This window comes from Perca flavescens, chromosome 7 (genome assembly GCF_004354835.1).
Source record: "Perca flavescens isolate YP-PL-M2 chromosome 7, PFLA_1.0, whole genome shotgun sequence".
Taxonomy (NCBI): Eukaryota; Metazoa; Chordata; class Actinopteri; order Perciformes; family Percidae; genus Perca; species Perca flavescens.
In genome coordinates, this window is record NC_041337.1 from 21,847,370 (window position 1) to 21,866,166 (window position 18,797).

At 40.0% G+C, this 18,797-nt stretch overlaps 1 protein-coding gene across 5 annotated transcripts in view; it reads left to right on the forward strand.

Annotated features, from left to right (window-relative positions):
- Positions 1-18,797, forward strand: part of kif1b (kinesin family member 1B) — a 62,700-nt gene that overhangs the window by 15,373 nt on the left and 28,530 nt on the right. For 2 of the 5 annotated variants that reach the window (XM_028582945.1, XM_028582947.1), the window contains exons 3-18: positions 4,782-4,858; positions 5,016-5,195; positions 6,365-6,433; positions 7,442-7,620; positions 8,474-8,585; positions 9,100-9,177; positions 9,276-9,341; positions 9,897-9,972; positions 10,999-11,077; positions 11,181-11,323; positions 12,024-12,065; positions 13,662-13,795; positions 15,404-15,483; positions 16,037-16,112; positions 17,863-17,942; positions 18,411-18,517. In XM_028582945.1, the coding sequence (XP_028438746.1) occupies positions 4,782-4,858; positions 5,016-5,195; positions 6,365-6,433; positions 7,442-7,620; positions 8,474-8,585; positions 9,100-9,177; positions 9,276-9,341; positions 9,897-9,972; positions 10,999-11,077; positions 11,181-11,323; positions 12,024-12,065; positions 13,662-13,795; positions 15,404-15,483; positions 16,037-16,112; positions 17,863-17,942; positions 18,411-18,517 (1,578 nt within the window). Of the gene's footprint in view, positions 1-4,781; positions 4,859-5,015; positions 5,196-6,364; positions 6,434-7,441; positions 7,621-8,473; positions 8,586-9,099; positions 9,178-9,275; positions 9,342-9,896; positions 9,973-10,998; positions 11,078-11,180; positions 11,324-12,023; positions 12,066-13,583; positions 13,796-15,403; positions 15,484-16,036; positions 16,113-17,862; positions 17,943-18,410; positions 18,518-18,797 lie in introns of all 5 variants that reach the window. The other 3 variants (XM_028582946.1, XM_028582948.1, XM_028582949.1) reach the window with 2 other exon arrangements.

Genomic DNA, 18,797 nt, shown 5'->3' on the forward strand with positions numbered 1-18,797 from the left:
ATTTTAGACCCCTGCTTGTCTGCTATTCTCAGGTGGATGGGGCTAGCTCTTGTCCCCATCTGGTGCTCAGAGACTTCCTAATAACCTAATTACTGAGGGGTATCTCTGCTGTTATGGCTGGATTATAGGCCCCATGTTGAACACTGGAGCACAAAATGTCTGCCAGCTACAACCAGCGGAGTGATGTTCTTTAGATAGAAGGATGTGGTTAGTTAACTGGTATACACCCTGCCTTGAAATGGAAAGCTCCTGTGGAGTGCCAGTATCATATCAGTCCTATATTCTGCCGAACAGGAACTGAAAGTGCAGAGCTGTGGCATTTTGGACAAATAAACATTTGCCCTGGTATGCCACCCAGTAGCTTGTGTCTGTTCACTGCACATAGGGTTCTGACTGAATTTCTCTATCTTGTGAGAATTGTGTCTCCTACATAGTCTCCCACACAGAGTTGCATGTCACTCCTGTTGTTTGATGAACTGATGATGACACGGGAATGATAAAGTTGTCCTTTATATTGCTCTTTTTACTGATAATGTTGAATTTCTGCCTGAGGACCTTCAGCTCAGTGTCACCTGGTATGCAGCCAATCAATGCATACCTTCTGTTTCACCAAAAGTAGTGCCTTTTTTAAATGATAAAATGTTTGTCTTGTGTACTTCACAACAATATTTTTAAAATATTATGTTCCATTAACAAAGTATTTATTATTTAAAATGTTTTTGTGTGGGGAAAGTTGTTTCTGGTACTGCTTCTGGAGTCTGACATGATAAGTAGCTTAATGTCTTAGTTACAAATCCTAAAGCTTTTCACACTATCCCTTTTGCATGTCTCAAGATCTTTAAAGGATTAGAATCCTGAAATCAGTCTGATAAATAATTGTTATTGACCAAAAACATGCATTTAAGGAGTTCTATATAGTTTCTTCAGAGCAGTAATAGGGAATGCTTGAGACGAGAGAAAACAGAACGCAATGTGCCGCATCCTCCCCTTCTGTGCCAAGTTGAGGTTGTTATGGCAACCAGAATCTGGTCTTATACCTGTTGCCATGGTTGAGAGACAGAGTGGTGACGTTTATTAGGCAGCAAAATGCGTCTGCCATTTTAAGTCCAGGAAATAACTCTGGTGGGAACATCCACTATAAATGGAACACAGAGGAATTCCTCATTGACATCTTAATTTGTGATTATTACTATCCATGTATCAGTACTCACATAGATCCTGCTTGTAAGTTTGATGTACAGGTGCATAAGTGTATTAAGTGAAGTTAACTGAGGTGAGTCATGCTGGAAGATATGGGGCACTCCTGGCCTGTCTGATTTTACTCAATCTCAGATGGCAGGGATACAATTCACCTCATTCCTGCCATTCATGCCTCCGTCTTTAACATTTAAATGCAACAGTTTGACGGATGTGTGATGACACAATAGTTGGATATACCTTGAGAGGCAATTTGTAATTTTCTAGTACACTTAATAATGAAATTAGACTGCACACACATGTAACCATTGCCAGCCCCATCCCTTACTGCATCCTTGTCTTCAATACACATGTATAGACTCATGAGAGACTCACTCTTTTGACGCACTGATAGAGCCACATGGGTGAAGCAGCTATCTTTTCTGAGAGCAATAGAGTGGGCAGTCGAATGAGACATTCATGCCACGTCGTGAGCATGATTCATCTTTAGAAGTTGAGCAGTCTCCCACTAGCTGCAACTAGGGCTGGGCAATATATCAATATTATATCGATATCGGTTGGATAAGATATCGTCTTAAATTTTGGATATCCTAAGTGTTGTCTTTTCCTGGATTTAAAGGTCACATTACAGTAATGTAATTTTCTCAATTTACCAGACTGTTCTAATATTCTATTATTTGCCTTTACACACTTAGTCATTATAGCCAAGTTATTAATGATTATTGATATTAATGATAATCCTACAATATCGCCGCAATACCGATATTGATGTATTTGGTCAAAAATATTGTGATATTTGATTTCCTCCATATCGCACAGCTCTGTCTGCAACCATTTAGCTTTGCTGTGCTTAGGTACATTTTTCCGCCCTGGTCTCTGATAAGAGCCCATGACCGAACCAGGAAAGTTGACCGACTCCGAGATTAGAAAGCTCATATCATTTCTTGTCTTGCTAGAACACAGCCGTGATTCCCAGTAAGGCCAGATTATCACCGTCAGTCCGCTGGCCTGTCATGGGCATCCCACTGTCTAAACGCCCCACACATGGCTCTGTCTCATCATCTTTCAGTTTTTGATGTTGAGTTAACATTGAATTTGGCTGACACTGAATTACTCTGAATTAGACTGTCTCTTCATTAATAGCCACTGTAGATTGTTCCAGGAAAGGGCAATAGGGGCACTGCCTGGTAACTTAAATACCCCTTCGTTTCTTCATGCCCTGGCTCCAATTTCCCATTGGAGGCAGGGCAAAGGTGAAATTGGGCTTTATTTAGCCACCTGTCTTGCTGTATCCTCTTCCAGTGCCCAATATGGAAGCTGCTACTCCACCTGTACACCTTAACCTGTTTGAAGATTGATTGTACCTGTGCTAGGTTGTAGCTACCTGGGTTTCAGTGCAATGGCAGCTGCTATAATCATCACATATTTAACATGAGTCAGTTAGTGTTCTGGTTTCTAAGGACACACTGTGCTTTTCTGTCAGCATGTGACTTGTGGAGGGTGATATCCAATTCGTGTCTCTCCACATCGCCTGCATTATTGATAAGTGTGCTGAAATCCTCTGAACACATTATGCACTCTGCCTGGGACATCTTGATGCAAAAGCCTCTCAAGCTAGCCTGGCTGACACCAGACCCTTCTCAGTTGGAACTGAGAGAGCAAATCTCAAATTTGCCGGAAGTTTGTCAGAGTTTACCCAGGCTACTCTCAAGCACCCTCATGTCGAGGAGCCAGACCTGGCTTTAATTTGCCTATTAGCAAAGCGCAGAATTTGCATTAAACAAAGCAAATTACTACTTTGTGGTCCACACTGGAGATTTGCTTGGACATAGTGAAAATGCATAATATATATTGTTCTTATTAAGATGCAGATTCACAGTTTTTCCTTTGACCCTGCCTTTTGTTTCTGTTGTTGCTCTGTTTGGATTGTTGCTAGGCCCTTAGCACACCAGTTAGTCCCTCAAACCCTTTTTTTCACAAGCCTCTTTGTCGCTCCCTTCTCTTCACCTCCCCCCTCTGTACAGGCTGTGGAGGTATGCGTTTGTCTGTATAGCCTGAGCGAACTCTCTGCACTGGCCCCTAATGCAAGGCAGCTTTAGTCAATAAAAGTGCATTTTGTTTAAGAGGCGGATTTGTAGAACAACTGGGGTACAGATATCTACAAACATCCTAGTCATTTTTTTATCTCCTCCTCTCTCTTTCTGTCACATATCTAGTGCAGAGTGTGGAAAGCTTGAACACTAGTCCCAGGGGTACCCACAAGCATGGTTGAGAGGGGTGACATACCAAGCATGGCTGCAGATTCTTGTTCATTAAGAAATGCCTGTGTGGGACTACAGGGACTGGCTGGGTAGTGCAGAAATATTGTGTCATCTTGCCTTTTGCAGATACAGGTGAAGGTGGTATAGTGAGAGTAGGCTACATGTTTTTATTTCAACTTTGTATTGTTTGTCTTTTTGCTGTGTTATAAATGCATACAATGAATTCAGACACCAATTAAAGATGGCCTGTTTGGTAAAAGTTGACACAACAGTTCTAAAAAAAGCGAATGGCTCATAATTCGTCACTGGTTCATGTGACTTTTAGTTCCAAATGTATCACTGTTTGTTCTCTGATTGAAGAAAAGGATCTTTAGAGATGCACTATTTCACAACCAGGATTAAAAATAAATAGTATGTTAATACATTTAGAGAGTTTTTTTTTGTGAAACTGAAATGTAAATTTTTTGAGAAGGATCAGAAGAAACGTGAATATTCTCTTTAAATGAGGGATGGGAGTTTGGTTAGATGTTGATGTTTATACAACAACCCCCCTAACTAGTCCAAGAGTGAGATAAAGCGAGTTGGCAAGCAAAGAAAGCGAATGTACCATAACTAGAAAACAAACCTAAACTATTTGATTAGAAAAAAAAAATACATTCATCTAGCCAGGATACAAATTTGGGTTTCAATGACTAGTTTGTTACAGATTCCCTGCCATAATTCAAATGACTGCACTTTGCACTGACTTAAAATAGATACTTAATGGTGGTAGAAGGGATTGAATAAAAATCTTAATCCAGTAATTCAACAGATGATTTATCATAAATGAATTAACTTAACGTAGACCTTAAGATGAATCTGCAATAGAGGTGTGAATCTTCACTGATCTCCCAATTCGATTACCATATCGTGTAAGTGATTCAGTTCGATTCGATATCACGATGCGCCAAATACATTTTTCTATTAAAGCCATATAGGATATTTAATTCATAGCGTTTCAAGCTTCAAAAACAAAACATTCTGCAGTGCTCTAATGCTAAATAAATTGGATACATAAAACTACAGCACATGGCACTTCCTGAATGTGCAAAACATAACAGAATATGTAAACAGAAAGGTTGTTAGGCCTACATTAAAGTGTAAACCGAAATAATCGATTATGGCCCGGCCGATTATCGATGCAGCATCGTCCACGATTCGATGCATCGATTATTTGATTAATTTCAACACACCTAATCTGCAAAGACATGGGAGTAGTTGTCTTATATTCACATTGAAACCAGATGTTATATCAATCACATTACTAATTTTGTTCCCCCATAGCTATTCTCAACCCCAAAGCCCCAAAGGAACCAGCAAAGACCTTCAGTTTTGATTACTCCTACTGGTCACATACTACGGTGAGTTTGAAATGGATTTCTGTTACATAGTTCAGTATGCTAACCAATAAAAGATCTAAATATAATTATACATCAATGTCAATTTAAAACACCAAAAGTTTAATATTAAACATTTATACATTTTAAGTCCTCTCTCTATCCTCTATCTTTCCTACAGCCAGAAGACCCCAGCTTTGCATCACAGAACCTTGTGTACAATGATATTGGCAAGGAAATGCTGGCGCATGCATTTGAGGGCTACAACGTCTGCATCTTTGCTTACGGCCAGACAGGAGCTGGCAAATCCTACACCATGATGGGCAAGCAAGAGGAGGGGCAGGAAGGAATCATTCCCATGGTTTGTTCTACAATACATCTTTCTAACTAGCAAAGATTAAGAGACTTTGCTCACTGTATTTAAAGTAATGTCTAATGCAACCATACGTAGATCACTGAATGTTTAACACAACCTCTGATTCAGTCTTGGTCACTTTCTATAAGACAAGAACAGTTTTTACCAGTTCTTCAGTCATTCCCTCGTGTCATACTTCCAAATCAAATCCACGTTTGAAATGTTCAGACTGCAACTTTACCTTTAAATTTCTCGTAATGAGATGGCACTTTTTCTCTGCAAATGTTTGCCTGCTTAATATCCTTATCCCCATATATATCCGTTGACCAGCCAGCTGTTTTGACTTGTTTTTGAGTTTTATAATGAAATATTTACTAAGAGATTGGCATGGGGTAGATCCCATAAAATCATCTCTCTATCATCTCTTTATCAGGATGCATAGTATCCAGGATACTATGCATCCTGATAAAGTTCTCTTGGTCTTGGTCTTTGGAATTAAAATAGCCCCACATCATCACATACCCTTCAGCATACCTAGAGATTGGCATGGTTTTATGTCGGTTAGCCTAATAGCTAGTTTGATTTGCATTGAGAGATGATTTTATGGAAAATACCCCATGCCAGTCTCTAGGTATGGTGAAGGGCATGTGATGATGTGGGGCTATTTTAATTCCAAAGGCCAAGGGAACTTTATCAGGATGCATAGTATCCTGGATCCATGAAAAATCTGCCTGCCTCTATGGGAATTTAACATAGGGGTGTAGTGACTTTTGTTGCCAGCGGTTTAGACATTAATGACTGTATGTTGAGTTATTTTGAGGGGACTGCACATTTACACTGTAAATGTAATACTTTACATTGTAGCAAAGTGTAATTTCTTCAGTGTTGTCCCATTAAAAGATATAATGAAATATTTACTAAAATGTGATGGGTGTACTCACTTTTGTGAGTATCTATCTATCTATCTATCTATCTATCTATCTATCTATCTATCTATCTATCTATCTATCTATCTATCTATCTATCTATCTATCTATCTATCTATCTATCTATCTATCTATCTATCTATCTTTGTTTGTCTGTTGATCCACAAATCTCTTTTTCAATTCATCCTCCCTCTCACCTCCCCACATTCTGTTAATTTGCACTAAACGTCGTCTTTCTCTGCCTCTCAGCTCTGTGAAGATCTATTTGAGAAAATCAATGAGGAGAGCAACAAAGAGGAGCTCGCCTACTCGGTAGAGGTGAGTCTCAGACTGCTTCGCCACTTGTAATCCTTCTTCTCAGCCCCTGCCTCTGACTATTGTGTTGGCTTGTCTTTAGTGAACCATTCCTAGCCTTCTAACAGTATATCTGGTACTAACCATCAATCACATATTGGCTGAACCTTTAAAGATGCTGGGTTTCCTCAGCACATTCCTTCTGATTATTTAGTCGAATTAGGGCAGTACCCAAATTTTGTCCGTTGAATCAGATTTGGCTGTTCAATATGAATATTCGACAATTCGTTCCTCTTTTTTGGGGGCTTTTCCGCCTTTTAATGTTGACAGGACAGCTAGGTGAGAAAGGGGAGAGAGAGGGGGAAGACATGCAGGAAATCTTCACAGGTCGGAATCAAACCCTGGACCTCTGCGTAGAGGCATAAACTTCTCAGTACATGTGCGCCTGCTCTACCCACTGATCCAACCCGGCCACAATTCGTTCCTTTTTTTTGATATAGAGTATCAAGCAACGCTTTATTTAACTGCCAGATTTTTTAAGATTTATTTTTAGTATAACAACATTTTTGACAACAATAATATCAAACAAAATCCAGAGAATATATTGTATTAAGTTGCTGTGAGCTGTTAATTCACCAATTCCAAGCAGAAGAAAGAAGGTAACTATCACCGGGCAAGACCTCTCTTCCTCCAGCAGCTGCTTCCATCTCACTCAGACTCCGACTGGGTCCGGTTCCACAGCTGCCTGTACCCATCGCTGACCTCTTCACTGAGCGGACGGGACAACTACTGCAGCCACTTCTGGGAACCGAAATGTCCCCAGAAGTACACTGCACACAGACACAAACAAAAAAAACGACTTCTCTACTCAAAGACTGTCAGTCAACTGAGGGGTTGCCTACTAATATTTGACTTTTGGGGGGCATCCCTAAGTTAAATTATACACCTTTTTTTCAAACTGGAAAACCTTACTTTTCTATATTATGCACTGCAGAATCTTAACTGATCTGTTACCTTTGCAATTGTTTCTAGGTCAGTTACATGGAGATCTACTGTGAGCGGGTGCGGGATTTGTTAAACCCTAAGAACAAAGGGAATTTACGAGTGCGAGAGCATCCGCTACTGGGTCCCTACGTGGAGGACCTGTCCAAGCTAGCTGTCACCTCCTACACAGACATCGCTGACCTTATGGATGCAGGCAACAAGGCCAGGTCAGCTGGGCCTGGGATCATGGGAAGGAGGGGTTGTGATAGTGGGGGTGATAACTGTGATGATGCGATTACCCACAAACTCAGAAGAATAAATGAATTAATTAAGGCTGAAAATTGGCAACAAGATAACAATAATTTGTAATCGGGAAATTTTCTGATCACATGGATTTTTATACCTTGATTATCAGTGTTGGTCAAGGAACAGCTAGTTATATTCAGGAGACCAGAACCAGAAGTCTAGCTTGACCTGGATAGCTGAGATTCTTCACAAGAAGAACCTTTCTTAAATTGCCGTGTGTCTGTGTGTGTGTGTCTGTGTGTGTGTGTGTGTGTGTGTGTGTGTGTGTGTGTGTGTCTGTGTGTGTGTGTCCCCGTGTGTGTCCGTTTTAGTGTGCGTGTGTGCGTTTTTAGTGTGCGTGTGTCCGTTTTAGTGTGCGTTTTAGTGTGCGTGTGTGCGTGTCAGTTTTACTGTGCGTGTGTCACGAGAGTTCCTGCGGGGAGGAGTGAACTCTGCCTTAATCTTCCTGTGCTGACTCAGAGGGCTTATTTCTGGAACATGGCGTGAAAAGCCTGTATCTCCCCTGTGACTCTCCCTCCGACTGTGCCTTGTGTATTTGTGTTTGGTGTCCACACTTTAATTCATCTCCACCATTCAAAGTAATCCCTTAGACTCAATTCACTCTAATAGGCGTAAAACCTGATGATGATAGCTCCGGTAATCACCAAGACCATGGATTTAGCATTAATAATACTGAATAATTTAAAATTGATTTATTGTGCTCAGGAAAATGTGTTACATTCATATTGTTTTTTTTTTTTTTTTTTAACTATGGTCGTATGTGCTCACCTACAGAACTGTGGCCGCCACCAACATGAATGAGACCAGCAGCAGGTCCCATGCTGTTTTTACCATCGTCTTCACACAGAAGAAACATGACAGCGAAACAGATCTCTCCACAGAAAAGGTCAGAGGAGACTAGAAAGACAGAAATCTACTGATTCTCAGATTAGATCATTATCTATTCACACTTAACCGTGTTTATAATTTATAAGTAATTCTAATCCCGTGCTGTTGGTGGCGCATTTCTTCATACTGGTTTTTACTTACAGCCCATTTATTTAGTTTGCTCCTTTTGATTTGGGCTAACATGTCTCCTATGGTCCTCTTAGTCGGTGGTGACTGACATTTTAGTTTTGCACATTTCCTCTGACTGTGGCAGAGACAAAGACCATTGTGTTATTGTAAACACATTGCCCATTGTATTTAGCCACTCCATCACATTTTACTGCCTTGCTGCATCTCACTTCACACAGTAATGTCCTAATGTTTAGAATGGTTTACACTTTTGAAAACATCATGAACTTTGTATTCGGTTGTCAGTGCTGTCATTGTTTCAGTAATATTCTCATTATCTTTCAATTTGTTATCATTCTAATGTAAACTATTCATTAGCTTAAATACATTTACTTCCTCTTTAGGTCAGTAAAATTAGTCTGGTAGACTTGGCAGGGAGTGAACGAGCAGATTCCACTGGAGCTAAAGGTACCAGGCTAAAGGTAAGACTCCCTTTATCACTGACAGCATTAGCAAACATTTGACTAGTATTATTACCCAGATGGTTCTTTAATAATATTCTTTTCATCTATGATTGCAGGAGGGAGCAAACATCAACAAATCTCTCACCACGTTAGGAAAGGTTATCTCTGCCTTGGCTGAAGTGGTATGTGTTTCTGTTTTATTTATGTATTTTCTCTCCTCCTTTTCGTCCTTTGCTCTTACCCTCTACAACTTGACCTCTCATGGAAATAATGTTTGTAGCCTGGCATGCTGTAATATCTGCCCTTATATTTTCTCTTGTCTTGTCCTTGTAATGCTTGCCCACACAGGATAACTGTACTATCAAGGTAAACCCTTTGACAGCTCAAAAACTAACCTCCGATTCCTCCCATGGGGCAGATTTGACAGCCTTTTGTCATTTGCAATTTTGAAGTTGTACTGTGTAGCACAGTGTTCTGTCATCACCATTGTATCAAGTGCTGTACTTTTAGGCACCACGGACAGTAAAATCCACAATCCTTGCACCAGAGAAAAAGTTAATTAAGTCAGCACTCTACTCATTTTAAAATAACTCTTGTCCATTACATATAAGGTGTTTGTCATGGTACATCATAATATTGTTCAGTCTCAACTGCCATCCCTAATTTTAGTGTTAAAACCGTCTTACATCATTGTCAGTTTTCTTTCTGCCTGCCAACTTAATGTTTGTTTACTGCAGAGCAAGAAGAAGAAGAAGACTGACTTCATCCCGTACAGAGACTCTGTTCTGACATGGCTGCTGAGGGAGAACCTCGGTATGAACATTAAGATCACCTGCTAAATATCCTTTACCGCTGGAATGTGGTGGAATTTGTCTGTAAACTGTGTAGCAAAATCCTTATTCCTGGACAGCAAGACAAATTGAACCATCTGTATCCTGTAAGATGAAGTGTGGATACAAAAAAATGACTGGAGCTAGTGTACATTACTCTCTGCCAATTTAAGAAGAACACTGTCAGCAGACTGTATTTCAACCTAACTAGACAAGCACGCACATCTCCTCTTTAGATATATACAGAGGAGAGGTGTACAGTGTATCTTTGATCTTGGCACACATGCAGTTTAGTCTAATGATACTGAAGTCTTATATTAGTGGAATAAGTACTGTTGTCTTAAAGGTCCCATGGCATGAAAATTTCACTTTGAGGTTTTTTAATATTAATATATGTTCCCCCAGCCTGCCTATGGTCCCCCAGTGGCTAGAAATGGCGATAGGTGTAAACCGAGCCCTGGGTATCCTGCTCTGCCTTTGAGAAAATGAAAGCTCAGATGGGCTGATCTAGAATCTGCTCCTTATGAGGTCATAAGGAGCAAGGTTACCTCCCCTTTCTCTGCTTTGCCCGCCCAGAGAATTTGACCCACCCATGAGAGAGAGAGACATCATGGCTTTCAAACGAGCAAAGTGGCAATTGGTCAAGGCCACACCCCCACCCTCCACCTTGCCCCCCCCCTCTCTCCTCCTCAATAGCTACAGACACAGAAATGGCACATACTAAGGAAAGCTCATTGTGGAACTGGCTCTAGTGGCTGTAATTCTGCACCAAGGCTGAATTTCAGGAAAGAGACTTCAGATACAGTATTAGGGGACCACTAAGGTCTATATAAAAGCATCCAAAAAGCAGCATGTCATAGGACCTTTTAAAGCTGAGCATTTGTACTGTAAAGTGCAGTGGACATCTTGTTGAAATAAATATAATACTAATCTATCTTGTGTTTAAAAAAAAAAAAAAAAAGGCCTTTTACCCACATAATTTAGCTCTTTACTGGTCTTTTGTTGTCAGGCGGAAACTCAAGAACAGCCATGGTAGCTGCCCTCAGTCCTGCAGACATCAACTATGATGAAACTCTCAGCACGCTCCGGTAAGGTTTCCATCCACGACATAGATAATAACTTCCAAAAAGAATTCCAGTTAATTGTTAATCCTTAACTATGAATAACGTTTATCACTATTATGATTTTTAGCTATGCTGATCGAGCTAAGAACATCAAATGCAATGCTGTCATCAATGAGGATCCCAACAATAAGCTGGTGCGTGACCTGAAGGATGAAGTGGCTCGACTGAAGGAACTGCTCCATGCCCAGGGCCTGGGAGACATCCTAGACAGTGAGTTTAATTCTATCACAGCAGGTGCTATCTGCAGTGGCACAGCTTCTACCTTCTCTCTCAGGGTCTACCACACGCTAGCAACATCTTCTTTCTACTTCACTGTCTGATTTCTTTAAATCAATCAATCTTTGTTTCCATCGCCTGTATCCATGCCCAGTACATAAGTAAAAGGACTTGTATCATCTTTAAATTCCTTTTTACCATGATATAATACTGGTTTATTATGCCTTCTTACAGAGTAAAATGTATAAAGCATATTTTGTACTATGTATAATATCACTACAGAACACTACATTGTTAGAATATTTAAGGTTGCATACTGTACAATTACAAATGATTTAATGAAAATATGAATTGGCATATTTGGCTGATTTTGACTGACAACACAAATTTTAAAGTTTAAAGCTGCACACTTGATTTGCTGTACACAAGACTAATGGCTCATAGCCTAGTCAATTAGACATAATACACCCATTAATAACTTCTAATATCTGTTGATTAATAACCTGTCTATTTGCTAATGCGTGCTTAGATCATGCCTAACGATATGGCACTTAACAAGTCATTCCATAACGTTTTTTTTCTCATTCTCGTTATGGGTGTCATCCAGCTCACTAAGAAATGTCTGTAACCTTTTCCTTCTCATTCTACTGGCACTGACCTCTGACCCTTCTCATCTTTTCCTGCTTCCCCTCAGTTGATCCTATGGGGGATGATTGCCCAGGAAGTGGAATCAAATGTGTGTATATGTGTGGTAGTCATGAATTTGCCCTATTAATAATAGCTAACATTGCTTATGCTCCCTTACCTGTATATTAAATCTGCTACCAGCTTTGCATGCAAATGCTAAAAAAGCAAAACCTTAATAGGAGACTTAAAAATGCAAGGCTTCCGCAGGTGTGCTGATTTGGCGAGGGTTAGCATGCCACTAGGTTAGCATGCTTTGCGCTTGAACGTGGGGGTGAGGCAGCTATTTGCAGGCTCCAATCAAACTGTATCACAAGTAACTTTAGAATTTTCCCTTTTAGAAACATTACTTTTAGAATAGCTCGTCTGTCTTCCCCACCCCCAAGGCAGTTTTCTTATCTGCCTTTTACTCACTTTCTCAAGCTTCTTTTCTTGACGATGGTCTTTCTGCTTTTTTCTTTTTTCTTTACTAACATCTGCTGCAGGTGACAGTGCTCAAATCTTTAGAATGTTCTCAGTTCTCAGTTCTCAAACTGAGGTTCAGAGCTACAGTCGGAAAGGTGCATGATTTAAAAATTTTAAGTAGCCACACATGAGGTGTGTTGTGTGTATACAAAGTTGACTAGCTTGATGTGTTATGATAGTTTTTGTTGAATAGTTAGTTTCCTACTGTAATGTGCCCTCTGCTGTATTCTCAGAAATCTTTAATAACTCCTCCTTCTTGCCCTTTTGCACTAATAAATAAGTAAATGTTTTGTTTTAACCTGAGTTCCTGAGCCAGGGTAAAATCATACATTTTGTTGCTGTTATCCCACTACATACTAGTACAGTTGAGTGACTCAGCACTTGGCCACAAATGTCAGCACCTCCCAAATAATTTAAACTCTACTTTTATTCTGCGGTCAGAGGTCCTTGAGGCCATTATATTGACATGAGCTGCCTGACCTTTAGGTGTGTGTGTGTGTGTGTGTGTGTGTGTGTGTGACTGTGTGACTGTGTGTGTGTGACTGTGTGTGTGTGACTGTGTGTGTGTGTGTGTGTGTGTGTGACTGTGACTATTCAACTGCAGGCTGAACTTTGGCAGCATGTATCAATGACCCTCATCTGTCCTCCCTCTGGACCCTCTTACAGTCTCCATCCCCCTCCCATCCTGTAGTTGATACACTGATAGCAGTTTTCACACAGTGTGTTCTCATTCAAGACAAATGCACATTAAGTGCTCAGAGTTAATTGTTCAGCACTGTAATTCTGCCCCACATCAAAACAGCCCTCTGGAAGAGTTGGTGCAAGCAGACTGTTGTAAACCACCTGGAGTGAAAACTGCTTCTCTCTGTAGCTGACCACTATGTTGGGTGTTTGTCTTAACCCTTTGACGTAAAACTTGTCTTACATTGGTCTTCCCTCCCCTTTGTCCTTTCTCTTTCCCCATCTCTTTCTCTCCTCTCTCTCCTCCTATTTGATGTTTGGTTCCACCGTTTTATGTTGTTTATTCCCCCTATACTGCCCTGGGCCTATCCCACCTCTCTCTGTGTTGTGCTCTCTCCCTCTTTCTCTCCTGCTGTTGACTCAGACCTCAAAGACATTCAGAACAATAAGCATAGATACTTGATAGCCTCAGAGAATCAACGCCCTGGCCATTTCTCCACAGCCCCTATTGGTTCCTTGACAGCCTCACCATCCTCTGGATTACTGTGCAGCCAGGGGGGCCTTCAGTCAGTCACCAGCATTCAGGAGCGGATCATGTCCACGCCTGGGGGAGAGGAGGCTATCGAAAGACTCAAGGTAAAGTTAGCCCGTGTGGACTGCAGTAGTCAAATCACACTTAGTTTGGTGACACTTATGTTTCATGCTAAGAGAAAGGAAGAGTCCCATAGCTATCTGCCCACTCTACTAAGTCCCTCAACGTTTGGCTACTTTTATCTTTAACTTAAGTCCTTTTGTTTTACTTACCTTTTTTAAACATGCCCTCAGCAGAGCTAAAAGCTGCCCCAAGGTGTGCTGTGTGGGGCAACAGGAGGGCTTGTACATTTAAATTTAAAACTTCAAACATGGTTAAAACACATTCATAATTATAAATGAATAATTACTGTTTAATTTCTTCCTCTGGTTACTCTTCTGTATCCATATCTTCTCATCAATATTTCTCTACTTCCTGCTGTGATAAATGTGAATTTAAGTTAAGTGTGTGGCACAGGAGGAGTTTCCCTTAGTTCTTGTTGATGGTTATTAAAATAATAATATAAGCATACAATTGTTAATTAATATATATCAATTATTGTTTCTCACATTCTCAAATTGCATAAGAAAATGTCACTTTTATTAAATATTTGAAAAGATCCCATAGTAGTTAAAGGCTGCAGTATTTAGTTATATATTTAAGTAACTGTAGAAGGTGCATCCTTCCTTCCAAAATACTGAAATATCTGAACAACAAACTGACTAGAAGTTTAAAAAAAAAAAAATCATACCAACTTACAATAAAAGCCTCACACAGCTTACTGTTGAATATTTGTTCAGTAAATTAGAAGTTCATGTGTTAATGTCAAGATGGCGGTTGTTTAACGTTAGCCCACACATAGCCTTTAATCAAACACACTTTGCTTGTCCTCACGTGGCCTCTAAGCTTTACTTCGCTCACGCTCGCAGTAGACCTCTCACTCTGTTGATAAGGGAGCATATAGCATTGAAACAGCCAACCATGAGGAGCTGCAGTTTCCATGGCAACCATGGTGCCCAGTCTGTCTGTCATCCAATGACGTCAAGCACCAACGCAGATACGGAGGAAATTGGACCAAAATAGATCCAGTCTCATTGGCTTTAAGCTTTAATAGAGAGGCATATAATACTAACATTCTTTGATCGTTAAAGGTGTTGCAGCTCTGTAAGTGATACAGAAACAAAAATTTTTACAATTCTTATCAGCTAACATCATTTGTTACTATTGCCAAACATAATTCATTTTTACATTAAACTAAGATGGCTATATAGTGCATTAATAAACATTTACAGTAACAAATGTCAGAATAGATCAATACCAAGAAGAACCGTCCCTCACTGCTTTTAAAGGATAAACAACCGGCTCAGCAACTGTACTGGATTACTAGAGCTTTAAGCAACATTATCAGAGGAGAAGCTAATAAAGTAATTGCGTATTAGTCATAATAATTAGAGCAGTATATTACCTCTGTTTTTATGCCTGACTCAAAACTTGTTTAATGAAAGAAAGAATATGAACTTGACCAAGCAAGCATGTTTGTCGCTAGTGTAAGAAATCTCTTGAATCCAGACTGTATGTGCCTATTTTTACTGAGCGAAACACACTAATGGTTACAGTAAGATTACACTACACTGGTTGTTGTTTTTTTCTCACACTTTGCCTCTGGTGTTCAGGAATCAGAAAAGATCATTGCCGAGCTCAATGAAACCTGGGAAGAGAAACTGCGAAAGACAGAGGCAATCCGAATGGAGAGGTCAGTACTGGCTTTCCTACCTCTACCTTTCAAGGGGGAGATGTTTGTCAAACGTGTGCCTCCACCCCTCCTTTAATTCGTCTGTGTCCTGTCAGTGTTAGAGAACCCCCCCCCATAACGCTGTCTCTGTCTTTTCACCCATCTGTGCTGTCTGTCTGACTTTCTTCACCTATCTGTCTCATTTCCTCTGCACTCATCTGTCCCTTTCCCTTTCTGTCTTTGTCGTCACACTCTGCTGCACAAACACCCCTCTCACACCCTTTTCTCCCCCTTTATCCACTCATCTGTGGCTGCAGACATAAACCATGTTAGTGTCTGTCCATTGAGTCTAACCGGTGCTGTTCTCTGCCTGTTGTCATTACCCAAATCACTTACTACTGCGTAATGTCTCACATCATCACTTGTCATCCTCTTTCTCTTATCAACACAAAGGCTCTTTGCTGAAAAATGTAGATAGTATGTGTTTCCCTGTTGCAGAAATTCTTCGCAGATATGTGCAACATGCAGTCTTTTTAAAGTTTTATGTCTGACAAATGTTTTTCCGTCAATACAGGGAGGCCTTGCTTGCAGAGATGGGTGTGGCAATCCGTGAAGATGGTGGCACTTTGGGGGTCTTCTCTCCTAAAAAGGTAGAACAGACATGAGACACAAGCACAGATGCCAGGGGACTGTGTCCCATGGGTGGTGATGCACACCCTTCCACCCATCACTTCTCACTTCTGTTTCCCATGTTATTTTTTTTCCATGAGAACCCTCCTTGTACCGTCTGTTTTTTCTCATCTTCTCACTTTATTATTTTGTCTGTCTTTCCACGCTGTTATTTGCTTCCTTCACATACTCAGCTTAGCTATGAAGGGACATTTGATGAGAAGTTTGATTGTCTTCCCACCAAGAAGGTTTGTTTAATTGAATTAGCAAATAACTCACCTTTCCTTCACTAGATAAGTTTTAGTTTAGTCTTTAGTAGTGATTTCACATCATAAATGTGCAGATTTTCCCTCATGGTTACTGCACCTGTTGCATATACAGTACAGGCCAAAAGTTTGGACACACCTTCTCATTCAAATGTGTTTCCTTTTATTTTCATGACTATTTACATTGTAGATTCTCACTGAAGGCATCAAAACTGTGAATGAACACATATGGAATTATGTACTTAACAAAAAAGTGTGAAATAACTGAAAACATGTCTTATATTTTAGATTCTTCAAAGTAGCCACCCTTTGCTTTTTTATTAATAAGGGAAAAGATTCCACTAATTAACCCTGACAAAGCACACCTGTGAAGTGAAAACCATTTCAGGTGACTACCTCATGAAGCTCATTGAGAGAACATCAAGGGTTTGCAGAGTTATCAAAAAAAGCAAAGGGTGGCTACTTTGAAGAATCTAAAATATAAGACATGTTTTCAGTTATTTCACACTTTTTTTTGTTAAGTACATAATTCCATTTGTGTTCGTTCATAGTTTTGATGCCTTCAGTGAGAATCTACAATGTAAATAGTCATGAAAATAAAGGAACAAATTGAATGAGAAGGTGTGTCCAAACTTTTGGCCTGTACTGTATCTGCATTTTGTGTACTACATTTACACAGACCACTTGAATTAAGGTTTGTCTTTGAATATAATACTTGAGAAGATTATTCAAACCTTTCCTTCAGCTCCTTAGAGCTATTAGCGCTGAGGCTTATTAAATTACAGGCAATGGTGCATTCCTCTTACTCTCCTTACCTCTCCATCGTCTTCCAATAGAGGACGTGCAATACACTTGTCAGAAGAGGCACGATTGTGACAGAAAAGTAGATTTGTTATCTTTTAATCGCTGACTCTTCAGTGTTGCTGTCACTAGATCAGCTGTGGTTTCAGAAAATTCCCCTCTTTAATTAAAATGAATGCTTCTTTAGACATGTTTAAACCCCCTCCGCTGCTAATTGATGTAGTTTTTGGTTGTTGTTGTTGTTGTTGTTGTTGTTGTTGTTGTTTGTTTTGTTTTTTTTTGTTTTTTACATACGCCTTCCATTCATTTTTTTATTTTTTTTTCTCCTTTCACTCACTGCCACTCCATGGGTTAGCATTTCGTTGAGAAGCCTTGTGATCTTTATGCAGACTTTAATGGGGTGTTTTCCCCAAAAAAGGTTGGTGGTTTGTTGGAGTAGCTGCTAGTATTATTTGTAGTGGTACTGTGATGTGTCGGACTCTAGAGCTGTCAGCACTGTGTCAATGTGACAATTTCACGTATCACTGACAGGTCATCATCATTTCTATTTCATCAACTTTTCTAGTGTTGGTATACTTTCGGCACTGCTGAATATTGATGAACGTAGTGAAATCCTAGGAATGTTTTTGTGGTAAACTGTCTACCTCTTATGTTTCATTTGTAGACTCCACACCTGGTTAACCTGAATGAGGATCCTCTCATGTCTGAGTGTCTGCTCTACTACATCAAAGATGGAATTACAAGGTAACCAAAACCTGAGGACATTGAAATGCTGCAGAGGATGTAGAAATGTTCTGAATTTTTTCCAGGCAGTATCTCTGAACTACTACTCTGAAAGTTTGTCTTGTTTAACATCAAAAGAGGAAAAATGGAATACAGAGTCGGAGAAAACTGGCTTAAAATCTGCCACTGAGTGACTGATCACAAAAAGTTTCGCTTTCTAAAGTAACTTTCCTCCCCTCTTTGTCCTTTTGGCCCCCTCAGGAGACTATTCCTGTTGAGTTTTTTGTTACAACCGCACCTCAGGGGGACAATAATAGATGACAGAAGCGCAGACAAAAGAACCTCTAGTCCTTTAGAAGTGTTGCCTTCTAAAAGTAATGGTTTAAAGGTTCCATTTAACTTCTGCTGCTGACTTTTGGACGAAATGGCTGCCAATACAATCAGAGGGCAGACTTCACTCTCTCAAAATGGCCTCTCTGATGGTTTCAGGGTGGGTCAGGCTGATGCTGAAAGACGACAGGACATTGTTTTAAGTGGAGCTCACATCAAGGAAGAGCACTGCATATTCCGCAGCGAGAGGAATGCCAATGGAAATGGTGAGGCACCATATTATGAGTTTGCTTGCTTTTGTTTGCTTTGGCGAATGTGTATTGAATATGACAGTTGATAACATAGTTGATAGTTTGCTCTAATTTAAAGACTGATACCTGTAACGCCTAAATACCTGCAAACGCAACCCTAGGCACTTTGTCAGTGGATGATATTAGGTGCATAAATATCAAGAGTCAAGATTCATCTTCTGTTGCTAATGGGAACATTTATGCCTTAAATGGCAGTAATCACCACATACACTGGGTTAGATATTTGTCCTTTTGT